This window comes from Scyliorhinus torazame, chromosome 21, assembly GCF_047496885.1.
Source record: "Scyliorhinus torazame isolate Kashiwa2021f chromosome 21, sScyTor2.1, whole genome shotgun sequence".
NCBI classification, from domain to species: Eukaryota; Metazoa; Chordata; class Chondrichthyes; order Carcharhiniformes; family Scyliorhinidae; genus Scyliorhinus; species Scyliorhinus torazame.
This window is the reverse complement of record NC_092727.1, coordinates 107945874-107966255: the sequence shown is the minus strand read 5'-3', so window position 1 is coordinate 107966255 and position 20382 is coordinate 107945874. Positions and strand designations below refer to the sequence as shown.

The window sequence follows — 20382 nt, the reverse complement described above, 5'->3', positions numbered from 1 at the left end:
GAACATTGTACAGCTGTAACATGACTTCAAAACCTTTTTTATTACAATTTTTGAGATATTGAGGCCAATGTTCTATACCGATCTGAAAGCCACCATTCCATTCAGGTTAATAATCCACTCTGACAGATTTTCACCCAAGTGACGAAGGTGAAGTAACATCTTGAGGAGTGAATTATTGTTAAGCTGTAGGCTTTCAATAATTAAGCACACAATAAGAACAGTTCCTAACTATTTTAAAACCGGAAAATGCTGGACTTAGCAGGTTCCGTGACATTTTCTCTTCCAATTTCAGTTTCCCAGCATCAGCAGCCTTTCGCTTCTGTGTAAATAAATATTGCGATCTGAACACTCTTTCTATGTTAGATTCCATAGGTTCCCATTTTGTTATATTCTGAAGATAATGTAGGTTTTTTTGTTTTATAAAAAGTCTTTTAAAAAGTTTTTTTAAATTCTCCTCCTTTTTCACATTTTCTCCCACATTTACACCATCAACAATAAACATTAATCAGCAAGATATGTAAATCCCCATAATAACAACGATCCCTTCCGCCCACCAACCCCCAAACCTCAGCCCACATGTATACATAAACAAATGACAAAAAGGAATCAGGGATTACCCATAGTCACCCTTAATCTACACAGCCCCCCTTCGTCAGCTCCGTGCACCGCTGACACTGCCCCCTTCTCCAGTCCCCTTGTCGTCAACACCTCCTCCAGCAATGTGGAGGCCGGTTCCTCTGGGAAGCTCTGTATCTCCTTCCTGGCAAAATCCCGAACCTGCATGTACCTAAACACTTCTCCCTGCTCTAGCCCATACTTCGCTTCCAGCTCCCTCAATCCTGCAAACCGACCCCGAAGAAACAAATCTTTTAGCGTCTTAATCCCCTTCTCTTCCCATTTCCGAAAACTTCCATCCCACCTCCCTGGCTCAAATCTGTGGTTCCCCCGAATCGGCATTTCCCTTGACCCTAAACCCAACCCGAAGTGTTGGCGAAACTGCCTCCAAATTTTCAATGAAGCTATTATTACCGGACTCCCTGAATATTTCCCCGGAGCTATCGGGAGCGGCGCTGTTGCAAGTGCCTTCATCCCCGACCCCCTGCACAAACTCTCCTCCATTCTGACCCACTGAGAATCCACCCCTCTGACCCAGCTCCGCACTTTCTCCACATTCGCCGCCCAGTAGTAATACAACAAGTTCGGGAGACCCAAACTCCCTGCCTGCCTTCCCCTCAGTAGCAGCACCTTTCTAACTCTGGCTGCCTTCCCTCCCCACATGAATGAGATAATCCTTCCCTCATTCTCCCTGAAAAAATACTTTGGCAGGAAAATCGGTAGGCATTGAAAAATAAACAGGAATTGCGGTAACACATTCATTTTAACCGCCTGTACCCGACCTGCCAGTGACAGAGGAAGGCCGTCCCACCTTGCCACATCGGCTTTCACTCTCCCCACTAAACAGTGATGTTGTACCTGCGAAGCCTCCCCCACTCCCGGGCAACCTGCACCCCCAGCTACCTAAAATGAGTCCCTGCTCTACGGAATGGCAGCCCCCCACCCCTGCCCCCACCCCCGGCCGAGACACCACAAAGTACTCACTCTTGTCCAGGTTCAACTTGTACCCCGAGAAAGACCCAAATACCCGCAGTAGCTTCAATATTCCTCCTATCGACGCATTCGGCTCCGACACATACAGCAGCAAGTCGTCGGCATATAAGGACACCCTATGCTCTATCCCCCCCCGCACTATTCCTTTTCTCGTCCCACGGTGGAGAGAGAAATATCTCGAACTGATATTATTTGTGCAGACACCCGCCTTCGGTTCCTTATATAATAGCTTTACCCAGTTCACAAACCTTGGTCCAATCCCAAACCGCTCCAGCACTGCCATCAGGTACCCCCATTCTACCCGATCAAACGCCTTCTCGGCGTCCAATGCCACAACTACCTCTGTTTCCTTTCTTTCCGCCGGTGCCATAACAACGTTCAAAACCCTCCTAATGTTCGAAAACAGCTGCCTCCCTTTCACGAACCCCGTCTGATCCTCCCCTATTACCTTCGGAAGGCATTCCTCCAGCCTACCCGCCAGTACCTTCGCCAACACTTTTACGTCCACATTCAGAAGTGGTATGGGCCGATACAACCCACACTCCGTCGGATCCTTATCTTTTTTTAGTAACAGGGAAATCGATGCCTGCCCCAAGGTTTGTGGCAACACCCCCTTCCCTATCGCCTCCTCAAACATCCCCACCATCAGGGGTGCCAACCTATCCTTAAATTTTTTATAATATTCCACCGGAAACCCATCCGGCCCTGCCACCTTCCCCGACTGCATCCTCCCAATCGCATCCTTTATCTCCTGCTCCACTATTGCTCCTTCTAATGTAGCCCTGACCCCCTCCCCTAGCCTTGGGTACTCCAACCCATCGAGAAATTCCTGCATCTCACGGTCTCCTCCGAGTGGCTCTGACTTGTACAACCTCTCATAAAACTCCTCAAAAACCTTGTTAATCAGCACTGGGGCCACCACCAACTTCCCTGCCCTATCCTTCACCTGAAGAATTTCCCTTGCCGCTGCCTCCCTCCGGAGCTGACCTGCTAACATTATCTCCATGTTCATAAACTGCACCCCTTGCTCGTCTCAGTTGGCGCACCGCCTTCCTGGTGGACAGTCGGTCGAAGCTCGCCTGTAGTTCCTTCCTCTTTTCCAGCTTCGCCGGGTCCCCATCCACTGCATACCTCCTATCTACCTCCAACATCTCATCTATTACCCTCTGCCGCTCCAACCTCTCCTCCTTATCCACCCTAGCCATAAACGGAATTACCTCACCTCTCACCACCGCCTTTAGAGCCTCCCAGACGACTGCCTTCGACACCTCACCCGTACAATTGAAACCTACATATTCCTTAATTACATTTTCAATTTTCTCACAGAATGCTTGGTTCCCCAAAAGCCCCACATCCAGTTTCCACCCCGGTCTCTGCGCTGCCCCCTTCTCTAGCACCATATGCACCCAATGTGGAGCGTGATCTGACACTGCAATTGCAGAGTATTCCGACCCCTTGACTCCAGCCAGCAAAGCCTTCCCCGCCACAAAAACGTCGATCCGCGAGTATACCTTATGGACCACTGAGAAAAACGAATACTCCCATTCCCTTGGGTGCAGGAACCTCCAAGGGTCCACCCCTCCCATTTCCACCATTAGCCCAGCCAGCGCCTTCGCCCCCCCCCTGATGGGACCAGCGAGCGCGGCCGTGATCTATCCAACCTTGGCTCCTGCACCAGGTTCCAGTCCCCCCCCACAATCAGCTCATGCGTATCCAAGTCGGGAATAGCCCCAAACACCTTCCTCGCGAATCCCACATCGTCCCAATTGGGACCGTATACACTTAACAGCGCCACTAATCTCCCCTCCAATGCCCCTGTCACAATCACATATCTACCCCCCTGATCTGCCACCACCTTCTCCATCTGGAAGCGTACCCTTTTGCTGACCAGCACCGCTACCCCTCGAGCCCTTCCATCAAATCCGGAGTGAAACACTTGGCTAACCCAGCCCTTTTTCAGTCTCACCTAGTCCTTCACCCTCAAGTGAGTCTCCTGCAGGATTGCTACATCGGCTTTCAAACTCTTAAGATGTGCAAGCACCCTTGACCTCTTGACCCGACCTCCTAGCCCTCTCACGTTCCACATGATTATCCTTACTAGGGGTCTCTCACCCCCCCCCACCTTTCTTATCCACCATCACCATACCACCGGGCCCTGCCCCATAAGCCTGACCCGCCCCTGTCAATTGTTAACATCGAACCCCTTCCCCCCCCTCCCAAGAACCCCCCCTACAAAAACATCCCCCAACATCCCTCCCTCCACTCCCTCTTGCTTGCCTCGTAGGCCCATTGAAGCCTGCTATCCAGGCTCCAACGTCCGCAGTCCTCCTCTCACCTCACCCCCGTTCACTAACTGACTCTAGTTAGCTAGCGCGGGTGGCTCCCCCCCGCCAATACCTCTCGCCCCCTTCCGCCCAGTCCCAGAGAAAGAAACACCGAAACAAACCCACCAATCCAACCCCTACAATTCACTAACATAACATTTAACCGTCACAACACAGAACGCCATTAACTGGAACTCTGTAACAATGCAAAGAGAAGTAAATTTCAAATTGCAATACAAATCAGTAAAAAGAAAGTTGTAACATTTGTACATTTTCCAGCCGCTCAAACACAGTCCACAGTCTTTCTTCCAGTTCCGCTCTTCACGTCTGTCCCAAGCCTTCTGCCCTCACGAACGCCTCAGCCGCCTCCGCTGTCTCAAAATAAAAGTCTTTGGCTTTATATGTTACTCTCACCTTCGCCGGGTACACCACACCAAATCGCACCCCCTTCTTGTACAAAGCCACCTTCACTCGCCCAAACGCTGCTCGTCTTTTTGCCAACTCCACCGTCCAGTCCTGGTAGATCCGAACCGCAGTACCATCCCACAGCACCTCACGCTTCTGCTTCGCCCAGCTTAATACTTTCTCCTTCATGCAAAACTTATGGAAGCAGCTAATTACTGCCCTTGGCGGCTCGTTCACTTTGAGTTTCGGCCTTAATGACCGATGAGCTCGGTCTAGCTCGTACAGGGTGGGGTCCTCACCCTCCCCCATCAGCTCCGCCAACTTCTTAGAGAAGTATTGCGTTGGCCTTGGGCCCTCTGTCCCTTCGGGCAAGCCCACAATTCTCAAATTGTGCCGCCTTGAGCAGTTTTCCAAGTCTTCCAGCTTTGCTCGGAGCCCTCTGTTAACCTCCACCACCCTCCGCAGCTCGTCCCCCATCGAGGTGACCTGGTCGCTGTGTCATGTCACGGCCTCCTCCACCTCCTTCAGCTTCTCGCCCTGCTCTCTCACCTTGGCCAATGTCTTTGCCACCTCCACCCTGGTCGGGCCGATTGCCTCCTCCAACAATGACCTCACCACGACCACCATCTCTTTCCTCAGGATCTCCATGTGCCTCACCAAACGTTTTTCCAGCTCCACCACCATCACCTCGGTCATCTTCTCCACCGTAAGTAGTGCGGTCCCGCCTTGCAGTTCGGCTTCCGCCATCCTGTCAACACTTTTGCTTTTGCTCGTCTTCTCCTTCGGCGGCGAACCCGCGTTTCCTCCTTTCTTTGACGCTGCTTTTTGCATCTTTTAGCGGCTTATTGTTTTTTTTATCTTCTTTCCTTTCTCCTCTCTCCCCCTTCACCCTCCTGCCCTTCATCAATCTGACATTCTTCTTTTTTGAGAAAAAAAAACTTTTACCAAACTTCGATAAATCTTCTTTCTTTCTCCTCTACATTCACCTGGGACCAGGCTTCAACCTTCTTCTTCCTAGGTGGGAGCCATCCGACGTGGAGCAGTCTCCCGACATGGCCCTCGGGCCTGCCGCCTCGACCTCTTCGAAGCTCCGCCCCCGCTCAAGGTAATGTAGTTTTGACAATGGAGTTAAATTTACATTCGCCTACTTGAAGAGAAGTCCTTCAAATAGAGATGTTTTTGACGGTAGATTACATTCCATTACAAATGTGAACTTTATCTGCGAAATCGTCAATGTTGTTTCTTCATCAGCATCACCAAAATAACTGCAACTGAACAAAACATATTAGGCAGCGGCTTTGACAAGAGAAATACTGCAAAACTTAATACAACAGCAGTAGACTTCTGGAACCTTTGTTTCCTGATCTTAACATAAGTTACAGTCCAGAAGTTCATTTTGGTACTTTCGAGATCGGAAAAGTTAATAAATGTGAATCATATAAAATTATTGAGCTTTCAAGCTCATTGCATCATGGTGGTACACTGATTAGGAATGCTGTCTCACAGCACCATGGCCCCAGGTTCACCTGCAATCTTGGGTGACTGTTTTGAGTTTGCATGTTCTACCTGTGTCTATGTGGGCTTCCTCCGGATGCTGCGGTTTCCTCCCACAGTCTGAAGATGTGCAGGTTAGGTGGATTGGCCATTGGATTAATGCGCAGGGTTACGGGGATAGGGCAGGGGAGTGAGATGAGGTATAGTGCACTTTCGGACTTTCCTGACTCGATGGGCCAAATGGCCTCGTTCTACACTGCAGGGATTCTATGGCAGGAAATGTAGTTATCTGGCTAATTTCAAGCTTTTTTGGGCAGAAGAGGTGAGAGATCAGCAGGAAGTCCAATCCACTCGGGTAAAAACGCCGCCTCATACTTAAATACCTTTAGAAATGGTGATTCTGGCAAAGTAAAGTTTGTGAGGTAAATTGTCTCCCCACCTGCCAAGTAGCCGGCCCAGTAACCAAATGTCCCTACTGTCATTATGGTGTGATTACAATGAGCAAGGATAGCAATGTCATCGGCTGGACTGGATTGCTTTGGATCGTCTGAAAAGAAAACATCTCCTTTGGAATTATCGATGTTCTCCTTACTCCAATCCATTCCATTGCTTGTCACGACAAAAACAACGTTTTTGTATTTATTTCTGAAGTAAGCCATTGCTTTGTCTAAATATTTCTTATCAGCTATAACTCCTTTCCACATATCTGGCATGACATGTACGTAATCTCCCCTTCGAACGTGAACACCAACATACGTCACATTCTTTCGCTCCCCTCTGATGCGTCTAAGGAATGTATTGGTCTGTTCTTTCAGAAAGTCATGAAAGCTGAACTCACGGAGAATTTCTTCTCGGATATGATGATAAAAGGTCCATGAACACGGGTATCCAGTGAACATAACGTAGTCTCCTTGAATACTGCGGTACTGATCCTCCATCCAGTCATTGACACGATATTCTTTCCAATGTATTCTGTCTTTCACACTGTCATGGAGGGTCGGAAGGGTAATTCTGAAGATAGGGGACAAGTAATTGGCCATGGCAGGCACAATGTATGCTTGGTGACCATTCAATTTTGCCAATGCGTACAATGTTGCATATTCCCCCATCTGGTTGCCAAGTCGTCCATCAGATCGAAACATCCAAACTCCTTTCAAATAAATATTCACGCTTTCAGTGTCTTCCTCTATTTCATCTTGCAATGCCATGGTTATATTCTGAAAAATCTGAAGATACTTGGCTGTCATGGTACCATATCTTAACTGAGATGTGTAGATGATGATAATTAATATTATTGTGCAGAACAAAATTGAGAACACCAACAATTTCTTGCTTTGCCAAGCACAAAGTTTGCTTAAATGAACCATCTCCGCAGCCTCTTCACGCTGTGATTCTCTGATTCTTATTTCCTCAATTCAGGCAGAGTTTCTGAAATTGCAAATATAAAGTTATAGGACAGATGGGTATTGAAGATCATGATTGGCATCACACTAAGACTTGGGGAGAACCCCCTTGTTAATATGTTTAGCATCTGACATAAACTGCATCGCATAGCCATACACTGTTCCAGATTTGATAGGTTTGATAACAAAGACATTCTATGGCAGAGGACGGGAACTTTATCCTCTTCTCCATGACGATGGAAGACCAGGATGAAAGAACATGTGATCTCGCCAGAATAGAAGGTTTCCCGATCGAGCACACATGTGACTTTGATACTGCCATGGCAGGAGCTACCAGTCTGTTTATTTGCAGCTGGTGAGCGATGGAAACCAAGAAATGCATCTTGGTGAATGCGTGCCATCCTAACAGCACCTACAATGCTTTTATCTTGCAACAGTAGTCTGCAATACCCTCCACCTTCAGACCTCCCAGCCACACACCCTAGATGACTGCTTAATGACAGGGGTACCCTTCCCACCGCTGGTCCTTTACCCCCTCCTTTGTGAGGTCGGAGGCAATGAGAGCCATGGAGGTACTTGTGGCACTTTTGGAGCAAACTATCATGCTCCCAAAGAAGAAATGTTGCTGTGATGTCTGTGCTATACAGAATCTAGAGTGTCTCCATGTTTTCAGCGATGTGCTGAAACTATGGCGGTCCGACCTGAGAAGCAGACGGAGGAATGGGGAGACCCGATGCACCGCACATTTCTCTTTGTCCCAGGAGGCAATCATCCCCTTGGAATCGGCAGAACTTTAGAATTGGTCAATGGCCAGGGACAGGCGGATGTGACTGTGAGTCAGGCAGGTAAAGGGAAACAGCATGTACTCATAGAGGGTCTCAGTCTCTGACCTTGTCCAATAGATACAAGGTGCCTGCTACCTGTGCGGATGAGGAAAAGGACAGCACGTTGGAAGATCGGACTGATAATGGCAACGTTTGCAAGGATGGCATTCAAGTCAGGGGAGCGAAGAGTGGTGTGATAGAGAAAGCACGGTCAGCAGGAATTGACACTGTACTCCACAGCAAAGAACAAGACTCCAGATGGCTCTGCCGCCCTCCCGTTGCCAGGTTTCAGGACATCTGCTCAGGGCTGGAGAGGAGCTTGCAGTGGGAGGCAAAGAATCTATTCTTTGGAGTCCATGTAGGTCCCAATACCATAGATGGAAATAGGAAATAGGTTCTGCACAGAGAGTATGAGAAACTTGCCACTAAATTAAAAGGTAATAATCATTAGATCTGGACCACATGCAAATTGGCATGGAGGGTAAATAAAATTAGCGAGATTTGCGTCACTTAAAGATGGCGTGGAAAATGTGGGTTCGGATTCAGCACTGGATTCAGTTCTGGAGAAAATGGGGTTTTATAGTTGTGGTGGTCTAGATCTGAAGTGTGCTGTGACCAGGGTTTGAGCAAGCTGCAAAAACTAGGGATGTAGACGGGGAATTATCATCAAATAGTGGAGGCAATGGATCAAATTTGATCAATCAAAGCGCAAAGGCAAAGCAAGAGAGAGAAAGGAATATTCATAAGGAAAAGCAGAGTGTGGCATTGAGGGACATATAATACAAACCCAAGAGTAAATCAGCAGAGAAGACTAGAGGTTGCAAAAATAATAAAAGGACAAAACCAAAAGACTGATTGCATGTAGAATTTAAAAGGAAACAGAGGAACTGTTGAAGCAAATAGAAATAAATAGGTAGGACCTAATTAGCTGTGACAGAGACATGGCTGCTGGCTGACATAGATTGAGACTTGAATATCGAAGGGGACGCAATAATAATAATCTTTATTGTCACAAGTAGGCTTACATTAACACTGCAATGATGTTACTGTGAAAAGCCCCTAGTCGCCAAATTCCGGCGCCTGTTCGGGTACACGGAGGGAGAACTCAGAATGTCCAAACTACCTAACAGCACGTCTTTTGGGACTTGTGGGGGGAAACTGGAGCACCCGGAGAACATTACATTTAGGAAAGACAGGAGGTTTGGAAATGGTGACTTTGTTAATTAATGATGGTATTAACATGAATGAAAATCGCTTATTGTCACAAGTAGGCTTCAATGAAGTTACTGTGAAAAGCCCCTAGTCGCCACATTCCGGCGCCTGTTCGGGGAGGCTGCTACGGGAATTGAACCGTGCTGCTGGCCTGCCTTGGTCGGCTTTAAAAGCCAGCGATTTAGCCCAGTGAGCTAAACCAGCCCCTCATCACAGACAGCGATGGCGTAAGTTCAGAAAACCAAGTTGCCAAAGCAATTTGGATAGATATGAGAAATGATAGAAGCAAGAAGTCTCTTGTGAAAGTGGTGCACAGCCCCCCCTAACAGTGACAACACGGTAGGACCAGGTGAAAAGAAAGAAATAATGGAAATTTGTCAAAAGATATAGTGATAAACATGGGGGATTTTAATCCCCATATAGACTGGAAAAATCAGAAGGAGACAGGTAGCCGAGCTGAGAAATTGATAAGATGCTTTCTGGAGAGTTTGTCAGAGCAACACATTCTCGTGCCAACTAGAGAGCAGACTATACTAAATCTGATAGTGTACAACGAGGTTGGATTAATTCATGTTAACTCATGAGAGAAATAAGGAAAGAGAGGATCAATTATGAAGGTAGGCTAGCCAGTAACATTAGGAATGATAGTAAAAGTTTCTTTAAATACATTAAAACAAACGGGAGGCAAAAGTTGACATTGGGCCGCTCCAAAATGATGCTGGTAATCTAGTGATGGGAGACAAGGAAATAGCTGAGGAACTAAATAAGTACTTTGCGTCAGTCTTCACAGGAGAAAACATGAGTAATATCCCAATAATTCAGGAGAGTCCGGGGGCAGAGTTGAATATGGTAGCCATCAAAAAGGAGAAAGTGCTAGAGAAACTAAGAGGTCTAAAAATTGATAAATCTCCAGGCCCAGATGGGCTACATCCTAGAGTTCTAAAGGAGATAGCTGAAGAAATAGTGGAGGTGTTAGTTATGATCTTTCAAAAGTCACTGGAGTTAGGGAAAGTCCCAGAGGATTGGAAAATCGCTGTTGTAACCCCCCTGTTCAAGAAGGGAACAAGGAAAAAGATGGAAAATTATAGGCCAATTAGCCTAACCTCGGTTGTTGGCAAGATTCTAGAATCCATTGTTAAGGATGAGATTTCTAAATTCTTGGAAGTGCAGGGTCGGATTAGGGCAAGTCAGCATGGATTTAGTGAGGGGAGGTCGTGCCTGACAAACCTGTTAGAGTTCTTTGAAGAGATAACAAATAGGTTAGACCAAGGAGAGCCAATGGATGTTATCTATCTTGACTTCCAAAAGGCCTTTGATAAGGTGCCTCACGGGAGACTGCTGAGTAAAATAAGGGCCCATGGTATTCGAGGCAAGGTACTAACATGGATTGACGATTGGCTGTCAGGCAGAAGGCAGAGAGTTGGGATAAAAGGTTCTTTTTCGGAATGGCAACCGGTGACGAGTGGTGTCCCGCAGGGTTCAGTGTTGGGGCCACAGCTGTTCTCTTTATATATTAACGATCTAGATGACGGGACTGGGGGCATTCTGGCTAAGTTTGCCGATGATACAAAGATAGGTGGAGGGGCAGGTAGTATGGAGGAGGTGGGGAGGCTGCAGAAAGATTTAGACAGTTTAGGAGAGTGGTCCACGAAATGGCTGATGAAATTCAACGTGGGCAAGTGCGAGGTCTTGCACTTTGGAAAAAAGAATAGAGGCATGGACTATTTTCTAAACGGTGACAAAATTCATAATGCTGAAGTGCAAAGGGACTTGGGAGTCTAAAGGTAAACTTGCAGGTTGAGTCCGTAATTAAGAAAGCAAATGCAATGTTGTCATTTATCTCAAGAGGCTTGGAATATAAAAGCAGGGATGTACTTCTGGAGCTTTATAAAGAATTAGTTAGGCCCCATTTAGAACACTGTGAGCAATTTTGGGCCCCACACCTCATGAAGGACATACTGGCACTGGAGCGGGTCCAGCGGAGATTCACATGGCTGATCCCAGGAATGGTAGGCCTAACATACGATGAACGTCTGAGGATCCTGGGATTATATTCATTGGAGTTTAGGAGGTTGAGGGGAGATCTAATAGAAACTTACAGGATAATGAATGGCTTAGATAGGGTGGACGTCGGGAAGTTGTTTCCATCAGCAGGGGAGACTAGGACCTGGGGGCACAGCCTTAGAATAAAAGGGAGTCACTTTAGAACAGAGATGAGGAGAAATTTCTTCAGCCAGAGAGTGGTCGGTCTGTGGAATTCACTGCCACAGAGGGCGGTGGACGCCGGGCGTTGAGTGTCTTAAAGAAAGAAGTTGCTAAATTCTTGATTTCTCGAGGAATTAAGGGCTATGGAGAGAGAGCGGGTAAATGGAGCTGAAATCAGCCATGATTGAATGGTGGAGTGGACTCGATGGGCCGAATGGCCTTACTTCCGCTCCTATGTCTTATGGTCTTATGTTCTCATAGTCAAGGCACCCCGAGGTAGCAGCAATCATAATATGATTGAATTTTACATTCAGTTTGAGGGAGAGAAAGGTGGGTCTAAGACTCTTATATTAAACTTAAATAATGGCAATGGTGAGGGCATGAAAGTAGAGCTAGCTGAAGTGAAGTGGCAAATTAGGTTAAGAATGTGTATATAGAGATGAAGCAGCAGACATTCAAGGGGATATTTCAGAATACACAAAATACTCACATTCCATGAGTAAAATGAATTCCAAAGGGACAATTGACCATCTGTGTTTAATTAAAAAACTTAAAGATGGTATCAAACTTAAAGAAAACCATATAAATGCACAACGATTGGACAGAATATATAAATAGAAAAGAATGGCTAAAATATTAATGGGAAGATACCAATTAGAATTGAACAGAAAGCTAGCTTGAATCATAAAGACAGATGACAAACGTTTCTGTAGATATTTCAAAAAGAAAAGAGTTAACAAAACGAACATGGATTGGAAAGAGTGGGTAGCCATAAATGGGTATTTTTCTGATTGGTCAGATGTAATGAGAGGTCTGCCACAGGGATCCATGCTGTGGCGTCACATTTTACAACTTATACAAATGTCTTGGATGAAGGGACCAATGGTACGGTTGCTAAATTTGCTGATGACACAAAAATAAGTTGGAAATTAAGTTGTGAAGAGGATACAGGGAGGTTAAGTAATTGGACAAATGTGGCATAATATGGGCAAATTTGAAATTTCCCATTGTGACAGCAAGAATAAAAAAAGAACATTATCTTAATGTCGAGAGATTACAGAGCTGTGAGATGCACAATGATCTGGGTGTCCTCATCCATGAATTGCAAAAAGGTTATACAGTAAATAATTAGGAAAATTAATAGAATATTTTTGTTTATTGTGAAAGGTATTGCATGGAAAATGATGCAGGTTATATTCAGTATATCATAGAATCAGCGAATAATAAAATTAACAGTGCGGAAGGAGGCCATTTGATCCATCGAGTTTGCACTGGCCCTTGGAAAGAGCACCCCACTTAAGCCCACGCCTCCACCCTATCCCTGAAACCCAGTAACCCCACCTAACCTTTTGGCCACGAAGGGGCTATTTAACGTAGCCAATCTACCTAACCTACACATCATTGGACTGTGTGAGGAGGGCATTAGTATTGCTTTATGAGGAAACTGCTGGAGTTTAGAACAGTAAGACGTGACTTAATTGAAACATATAAAATCCTGAGGGGTTTTGACAGGAACGTACAGAAAAAATGGGCAGAATTGCTGGATCAGGAGAGAAAGCTGGCTTGCACATCTAGCGCTTGGTGCAAAAATGAATGGAGGCTTGGCTCATGCCATCATGCTGGTGGGATGGGGGTCAGAAAAAAGCCAACAACATCAGAAACTGTAAGATCGAGGCACCTTTTTTAAAGGGCACACCAGTCTCCAATAGCAAAGAAAATTAAGCACCCCACTACACACACGGAGGGCCCCCCTCGTGACGCATATGGGCAGCCTCTCCACGCGACCATCCCCAGCCCAACGAGTCGCCCCCCCTCCCCAAACTGGCACCATCTCTTGGCACCTTCCTGACATTGACACTGACCTCAAACTGCGCACTAGCACTGCCCCGGCACTGCTCTCTGGAAATTCCTACTGGCACTTGCCTGGCACCGCGCACTGGCACTGGCCACTGGCATTGGCTTTTCACTGCACTCTGGCACCCTGCAACTGCCTTAGAACTGACCCTGGCGCTGCCCCAAGAACTCAATCACTACTGCCACACTGCTTACTGGCACTAGCCTGGAACTGCACCCTGGCACTGCCCCCTGGCACTACCCACTGGCACTTGCCTGGGACTGACAGTGGCACTGACCCCTGGGGTAGATCCCAATGTGTGGGGGTGATACGGCAGGAAGTCGTTTCATGTCAATACAATTTATTTAAATAATGTTTCTTACCTCTCTGGGCGGGAAACTTGTTAACTCACTGGTTGGGGGAGGGGTGGAGGAATGATGCTTGTTTTATGACGTTCGCAGGATTTTAAATCCTGGCTGACGTCTTCCCTTGTGAGAGAACCTATTACCAGGAAGCACTGTTTAAAAATAAGGGGCCGGCCATTTAATACAGAGATAAGGAGAATATTTTTCACTCAGAGGTTTATGGAGTTGTTGGAACCATCATCCACAAAACGTGGTGGAAACAGAGGCCGATATTCTCTGGCCTCCTGGAGGTGTGCTCCCAGCAGTGGAAGGCGGCCCACAGTTGGCCATCAATGGGATCTTCTGGTCCCAACACTGTTAATGGGGTTTCCAATTGAATCCATCCCGTGCCGCTGGGGGCAAAGAACAAAGAACAAAGAAAAGTACAGCACAGGAACAGGCCCTTCGGCCCTCCACGTCCGTGCCAACCATGCTGCCCGACTGAACTACAATATTCTACACTTCCTGGATCCATAGCCCTCTATTCTCATCCTATTCATGTATTTGTCAAGATGCCCCTTAAATGTCACTATCGTCCCTGCTTCCACCACCTCCTCCGGCAGCGAGTTCCAGGCACCCACTACCCTCTGTGTCAAAAACTTGCCTCATACATCTACTCTAAACCTTGTCCTTTGCACTTTAAACTTATGCCCCCTAGTAATTTTCCCCTCTACCCTGGGGAAAAGCCTCTGACTATCCACTCTGTCTATGCCCCTCATAATTTTGTAGACCTCTATCAGGTCGCCCCTCAACCTCCGTCGTTCCAGTGAGAACAAACTGAGTTTATTCAACCGCTCCTCATAGCTAATGCCCTCCATACCAGGCAACATCCTGGTAAATCTCTTCTGCACCCTCTCTAAAGCCTCCACATCCTTCTGGTAGTGTGGCGACCAGAATTGAACACTATACTCCAAGTGTGGCCGAACTAAGGTTCTATACAGCTGCAACATGACTTGCCAATTCTTATACTCAATGCCCTGGTCAATGAAGGCAAGCATGCCATATGCCTTCTTGACTACCTTCTCCACCTGTGTTGCCCTTTTCAGTGACCTGTGGACCTGTACACCTAGATCTCTCTGACTTTCAATACTCTTGAGGGTTCTACCATTCACTGTATATTCCCTACCTGTATTAGACCTTCTAAAATGCATTAACTCACATTTGTCCAGATTAAACTCCATCTGCCATCTCTCCGCCCAAGTCTCCAAACGATCTAAGTCCTGTTGCATCCTGACAGTCCTCATCGCTATCCGCAATTCCACCAACCTTTGTGTCGTCTGCAAACTTACTTATCAGACCAGTAACATTTTCCTCCAAATCATTTATATATACTACGAACAGCAAAGGTCCCAGCACTGATCCCTGCGGAACACCACTAGTCACAGCCCTCCAATTAGAAATTTGCTACACCCTTCCTTTGCTACTCTCTGCCTTCTATGACCCAGCCAGTTCTGTATCCACCTTGCCAGCTCACCCCTGATCCCGTGTGACTTCACCTTTAGTACCAGTCTACCATGAGGGACCTTGTCAAAGGCCTTACTGAAGTCCATATAGACAACATCCACTGCCCTACCTGCATCAATCATCTTTGTGACCTCTTCAAAAAACTCTATCAAGTTAGTGAGACACGACCTCCCCTTCACAAAATCATGCTGCCTCTCACTAATACGTCCATTTGCTTCCAAATGGAAGTAGATCTTTTCTCGAAGAATTCTCTCCAGTAATTTCTCTACCACTGATGTAAGGCTCACCGGCCTGCAGTTCCCTAGATTATCCTTGCTACCCTTCTTAAACAAAGGAACAACATTGGCTATTCTCCAGTCCTCCGGGACATCACCTGAAGACAGTGAGGATCCAAAGATTTCTGTCGAGGCCTCAGCAATTTCCTCTCTAGCCTCCTTCAGTATTCTGAGGTAGATTCCATCAGGCCCTGGGGACTTATCTACCTTAATATTTTTCAAGACGTCCAACAACTCGTCTTTTTGAATCTCAATGTGACCCAGGATATCTACGCACCCTTCTCCAGACTCAACATCTACCAATTCCTTCTCTTTGTTGAATACTGATGCAAAGTATTCATTTAGTACCTTGCCCATTTCCTCTGGCTCCACACATAGATTCCCTTGCCTATCCTTCAGTGGGCCAACCCTTTCCCTGGCTACCCTCTTGCTTTTTATGTACGTGTATAACGCCTTGGGATTTTCCATAACCCTATTTGCCAATGACTTTTCGTGACCCCTTCTAGCGCTCCTGACTCCTTGCTTAAGTTCCTTCCTACTTTCCTTATATTCCACACAGGCTTCGTCTGTTCCCAGCCTTCTAGCCCTGGCAAATGCCTCCTTTTCCTTTTTGATGAGGCCTACAATATCACTCGTTATCCAAGGTTCCCGAAATTTGCCGTATTTATCCTTCTTCCTCACAGGAACCTGTGGCAGGAGTGCACCATCGGTGGAACTGGAAGATGCCGCCGGCGTGAACAGCTGGGAGACCCCACCCAGAGTCTTTGAATACTTTGAAAGCAGTGGAAGATAGATTATTGATCAACAAGAGGGTAGGCGCGAACATAGAGTTGAGGTTACAATCGGATCAGCCATGATCTTTATTGAATGGCAAAGCAGGCTCGAGAAGTTGCCTCCACCTGCTGCAAATTCATATATTTCTATGTTGTATATTCATACATACATGCAATGCTGGGCAGAACGATGAGGGCCAGCTCGTGAGACTTGGCTTCAGCTGAAAGGAAGCTCCTCATCTGCAACATGTGTCATGTGAGAGTACCTTTAAGAAATGGGTGTTTATGAATGGGTGTGTATATAAGTATCTGTAATGAGAGTACCTTTAAGGAATGGGTGTTTATTACTGCAGTGATGTCAGAGAGTGGGTGGGGCTGGGCTGTCTGTCAGCTTTTTACTTTTGTTTTAGGCTGTTTGCTGCAGGGTGAGTTTTAGTTTCGTTTTCATAGCAGCAGTCACAGCCAGAATGTGTCTTAGAGTCTCTCTCTGTAACCTAAAGACTGTAAATCGATCCTGGTGATTTAAAACTAATAACAGTATTGATTATAACCTGATGTGCTTCTGGTAAAAGGTGTTTTGTGTTATGGATGTTAAAAGGAAAGCTTAAAGGATTACTTAGCGTTGTATTCTTTGGGGGTTGTATTTGAATGGATGGTGGCTAAGATGTTGAAATGAAAATCGCTTATTGTCACAAGTCGGCTTCAAATGAAGTTACTGTGAAAAGCCCCTAGTCGCCACATTCCGGCGCCTGTTCGGGGAGGCTGTTACGGGAATTGAACCGTGCTGCTGGCCTGCCTTGGTCTGCTTTCAAAGCCAGCGATTTAGCCCTGTGCTAAACAGCCCCTATGTGTCACTGCATGTTTTAAAAAGGTTAACTTGAGTTCATAGAATAAACATTGTTTTGCTTTAAAAAATACTTTTCCATTTCTGCTGTACCACCTTGTGCTCTCCATACCACAATCCAGTAAAAGTTGTGGGTCAGGTGAACTCCATGATACACTTTGGGGTTCTCTATACCCTGGCCCATAACACATGGGGCCACCAATCCATTACGGTACTCTCGCTATCAAAGTCCCTTCAGCATACGTCACTCAATAAAGGCTGACTACAAAAAGTTGCACATGACAAGGAAAAAGTGGAGAGGACGCAATCAAACTAAAGTCTGACATCATGACGTAAGTTCCAAATTTTGTGGGCAAGTTGGAGGATGGATTTTTCTCTAGACGTGGTGGAACTTCCCGAGTGAGAATGGAAGCCCCATCTGATTCCAAACAATGCTCAATGGAGCATAATATGGCATGCCATGCAGATGGAGTCAGTGGGGATGTGATGCCCACTGACTCTTCGGATGGCTCGGCCACTGCCATCGAGAAAGATCCAAGCCAAGATATGGTAACTGAATCTGCATTGCACCAACTGCTGTGGTGAGATTCAAATCCATGTCCCTTGAGCATTAACCGGGGCCTCTGGATTACCAACATTCTTCTTCCTCCCCATTTTTAAATAACTACCCCAGTTTGGAAGGGGAAAAAAGTGGAAGCTCACCAAGCACCTACCTGCATACTTCACAGATGACTCTGTGAGGGCAGCATAGGGCGTAGTAGCTTAGCACTGCAGCCTCACGGCGCCGAGGCCCCAGGTTCAATCCCAGGTATGGGTCACTGTCCATGTGGAGTTTGCACATTCTCCCAGTGTTTGCGTGGGTTTTGCCCCCACAACCCAAAAGATGTGCAGGCTAGGTGGATTGGCCACGCTAAGTTGACCCTCAATTTGGAAAAAATGAATTGGGCACACTAAATTTAAAAAAGATAAATGAGTCTGTGCTTCAGTCACGAAGTCTCCAGCTCCCTCTCAGACCACGACTTTGCTGAAAAAGACCAGCCAACACCTCCTCACACACTGCAGCCAATCCCTGGATTTAAACATTTGGTCTTGCTGCACTCCACCTCACAGCGTTATGCAATTTCTTCGCTGTTAAGTAATTCCATTGAACAAAGTCCACCACTGAATTTGTAACGATCCTGTTTTATTACAATAAACCTAAGAAGTAACATTTTTGCCAACTTTGAGCTTTGGACCTGTATGTAGGCAATTCTAAAATCACACAACCTGTATAGAATAGCAAGTCAATTGGCTTGGAAAATGGTTCTGGTGGTACTACTTTCTCAGTACAGAATCCAATACCTTTGTCCAAAAAGACAAACTAATATCTTTGATCTTTGAACATGCATTGTACCTTAAGGTGGTTTTGAATACTGCAACAAAGAAAATATTTAGAAATAGAGAACAATGAAGTGAAAATTTAAGCAGAAGTTAAATGAAATTCGGAAGGAGAAATACATAAGCAAATTGGTGTAGTGCAAATATGTAACAGCACGGGGCAGCACGGTAGCCTTGTGGATAGCACAATTGCTTCACAGCTCCAGGGTCCCAGTTTCGATTCTGGCTTGGGTCACTGTCTGTGCGGAGTCTGCACATCCTCCCCGTGTGTGCGTGGGTTTCATCCGGGTGCTCCGGTTTCCTCCCACAGTCCAAAGATGTGCGGGTTAGGTGGATTGGCCATGATAAATTGCCCTTAGTGTCCAAAATTGCCCTTAGTGTTGGGTGGGGTTACTGGGTTATGGGGATAGGGTGGCGGTGTTGACCTTGGGTAGGGTGCTCTTTCCAAGAGCCGGTGCAGACTCGATGGGCCGAATGGCCTCCTTCTGCTCTGTAAATTCTATGATAACAGCAGAAAGCAGTTGCTATGGATAACGTGAAGGACTATATTTTTCATTTTAAAAAGTCTAAAATAGATCAATCAAAATTAGGACACTAATGTCTACTTTGGTGGTGAATGCAGTAATTTATTTTTCGCACATTTATTTCCTCAGGCAGAATGGCAGAAGTAACAATCCCTCTCACTCACATTCAAAGCATTTTTATCCCGATTTCTACTAGTAACATTGCTCACCTCAATTACTTTATTCTTTTTGCACTTTCATTCCTTTCATTTTCTTCCCATGTTTCTCCGTAGTTGTCAATGTTCCTTATTTTCTCAGTCTGATAGTTTTACCTTCCCTACTTAATTCCACTGCTGTTGTCCTTCAGTCAGATGTGCAGAACTGGTTTTCCTTTGCCCTGTAGCAGTGTTAATTTGATTCTAATTCACACAAATGTTTTAATATGAACCAACAGTAACACGAGTAAAGAGGCCGGCACCCAATGAGAATGAAGTCTTCTCACATGACAAAACCAGGATGTCGAAAATGCTTAAAGCTAATTTCAATCTAACTTCTCAGATAGCAAAAGAAATGTACGACTAGTCTCAAGGAGCGACTGAAAAAATAAGCAGCATATGCTTCTGAAAATTTTACTCGTAGAGAATTTTATATTCCACAAATGTTAAAAGAGATTTTCAGGGCCATTGGGTGTGTTTCACAGTAATTGTGAAGTGAGTATACTGTTAGAAACCAAGCTACACCTGAGTCAACAAGGATTTGAACAGGGTTTGTACAGTGAGCCCAACAGTGTTCATGTAATAAGTCCACGGACGCAGAAGTCCCGTCACCAGAAGTCCTTTTATTTACAAACCCAACAGCTGAACAACCACGACCATTTAGTCTGCTGTCTAAACCGGGAGTGCAGAGGATCTGACACTCCCTGTTATATACACAGAAAGGGGTTCCCTGATTGAGCCACTAATCAGGGAACTTGTATTCTAATTGGCCAATCTCAAAGGCCTGGCCTAAGTCATTACACACCTCCCCCCCCCAAAGTCCGAGGAGCTCCCATGGTCCGCGTGACACACTGGTCTCCTGCTCCCTTTTTTTCACTGGGTCCGGCTCCTCCACTTCAGCCTCCGACGTGGGTGGGGGGGGGTATAAAGACTAGGCATCCGTCTTTTCCTATGTGAGCGCCTGAGGGGCGGTTCGCCCATTTCCTCTGGCGGCAGTGGTGTCGGATGGGCGTGAATAATTTGTCGGGGAGAACTCTCCACGGTCCTTGGTATGCTGGTCTGAGTCAACTCCGGAGGAGGAAACGAATCTGAGGCCCGCACCTGGTCCAGGTGTTTCTTTATTACATATTTTCCCACACGTATCTCATACGACACAGGTCCTGTCCCGGCCTTGACTGTTCCAGCTACCCATGTGGGGCCATTCGCATAATTTCTGAC

General features: G+C 46.2%; 1 protein-coding gene across 1 annotated transcript; it reads right to left on the bottom strand.

Moving 5' to 3' along the window:
* Window positions 1-3956: 3956 nt before the first annotated feature.
* LOC140398478 (galactoside alpha-(1,2)-fucosyltransferase 2-like) lies at window positions 3957-19340 on the bottom strand. The gene is made up of 2 exons (XM_072487201.1): window positions 19180-19340; window positions 3957-7259 (listed from the first exon to the last, which is right to left on the bottom strand). Exon 2 carries the CDS (start codon window positions 7196-7198, stop codon window positions 6131-6133), a length of 1068 nt encoding a protein of 355 aa, XP_072343302.1. The 5' UTR covers window positions 7199-7259; window positions 19180-19340; the 3' UTR covers window positions 3957-6130.
* Window positions 19341-20382: the final 1042 nt, after the last annotated feature.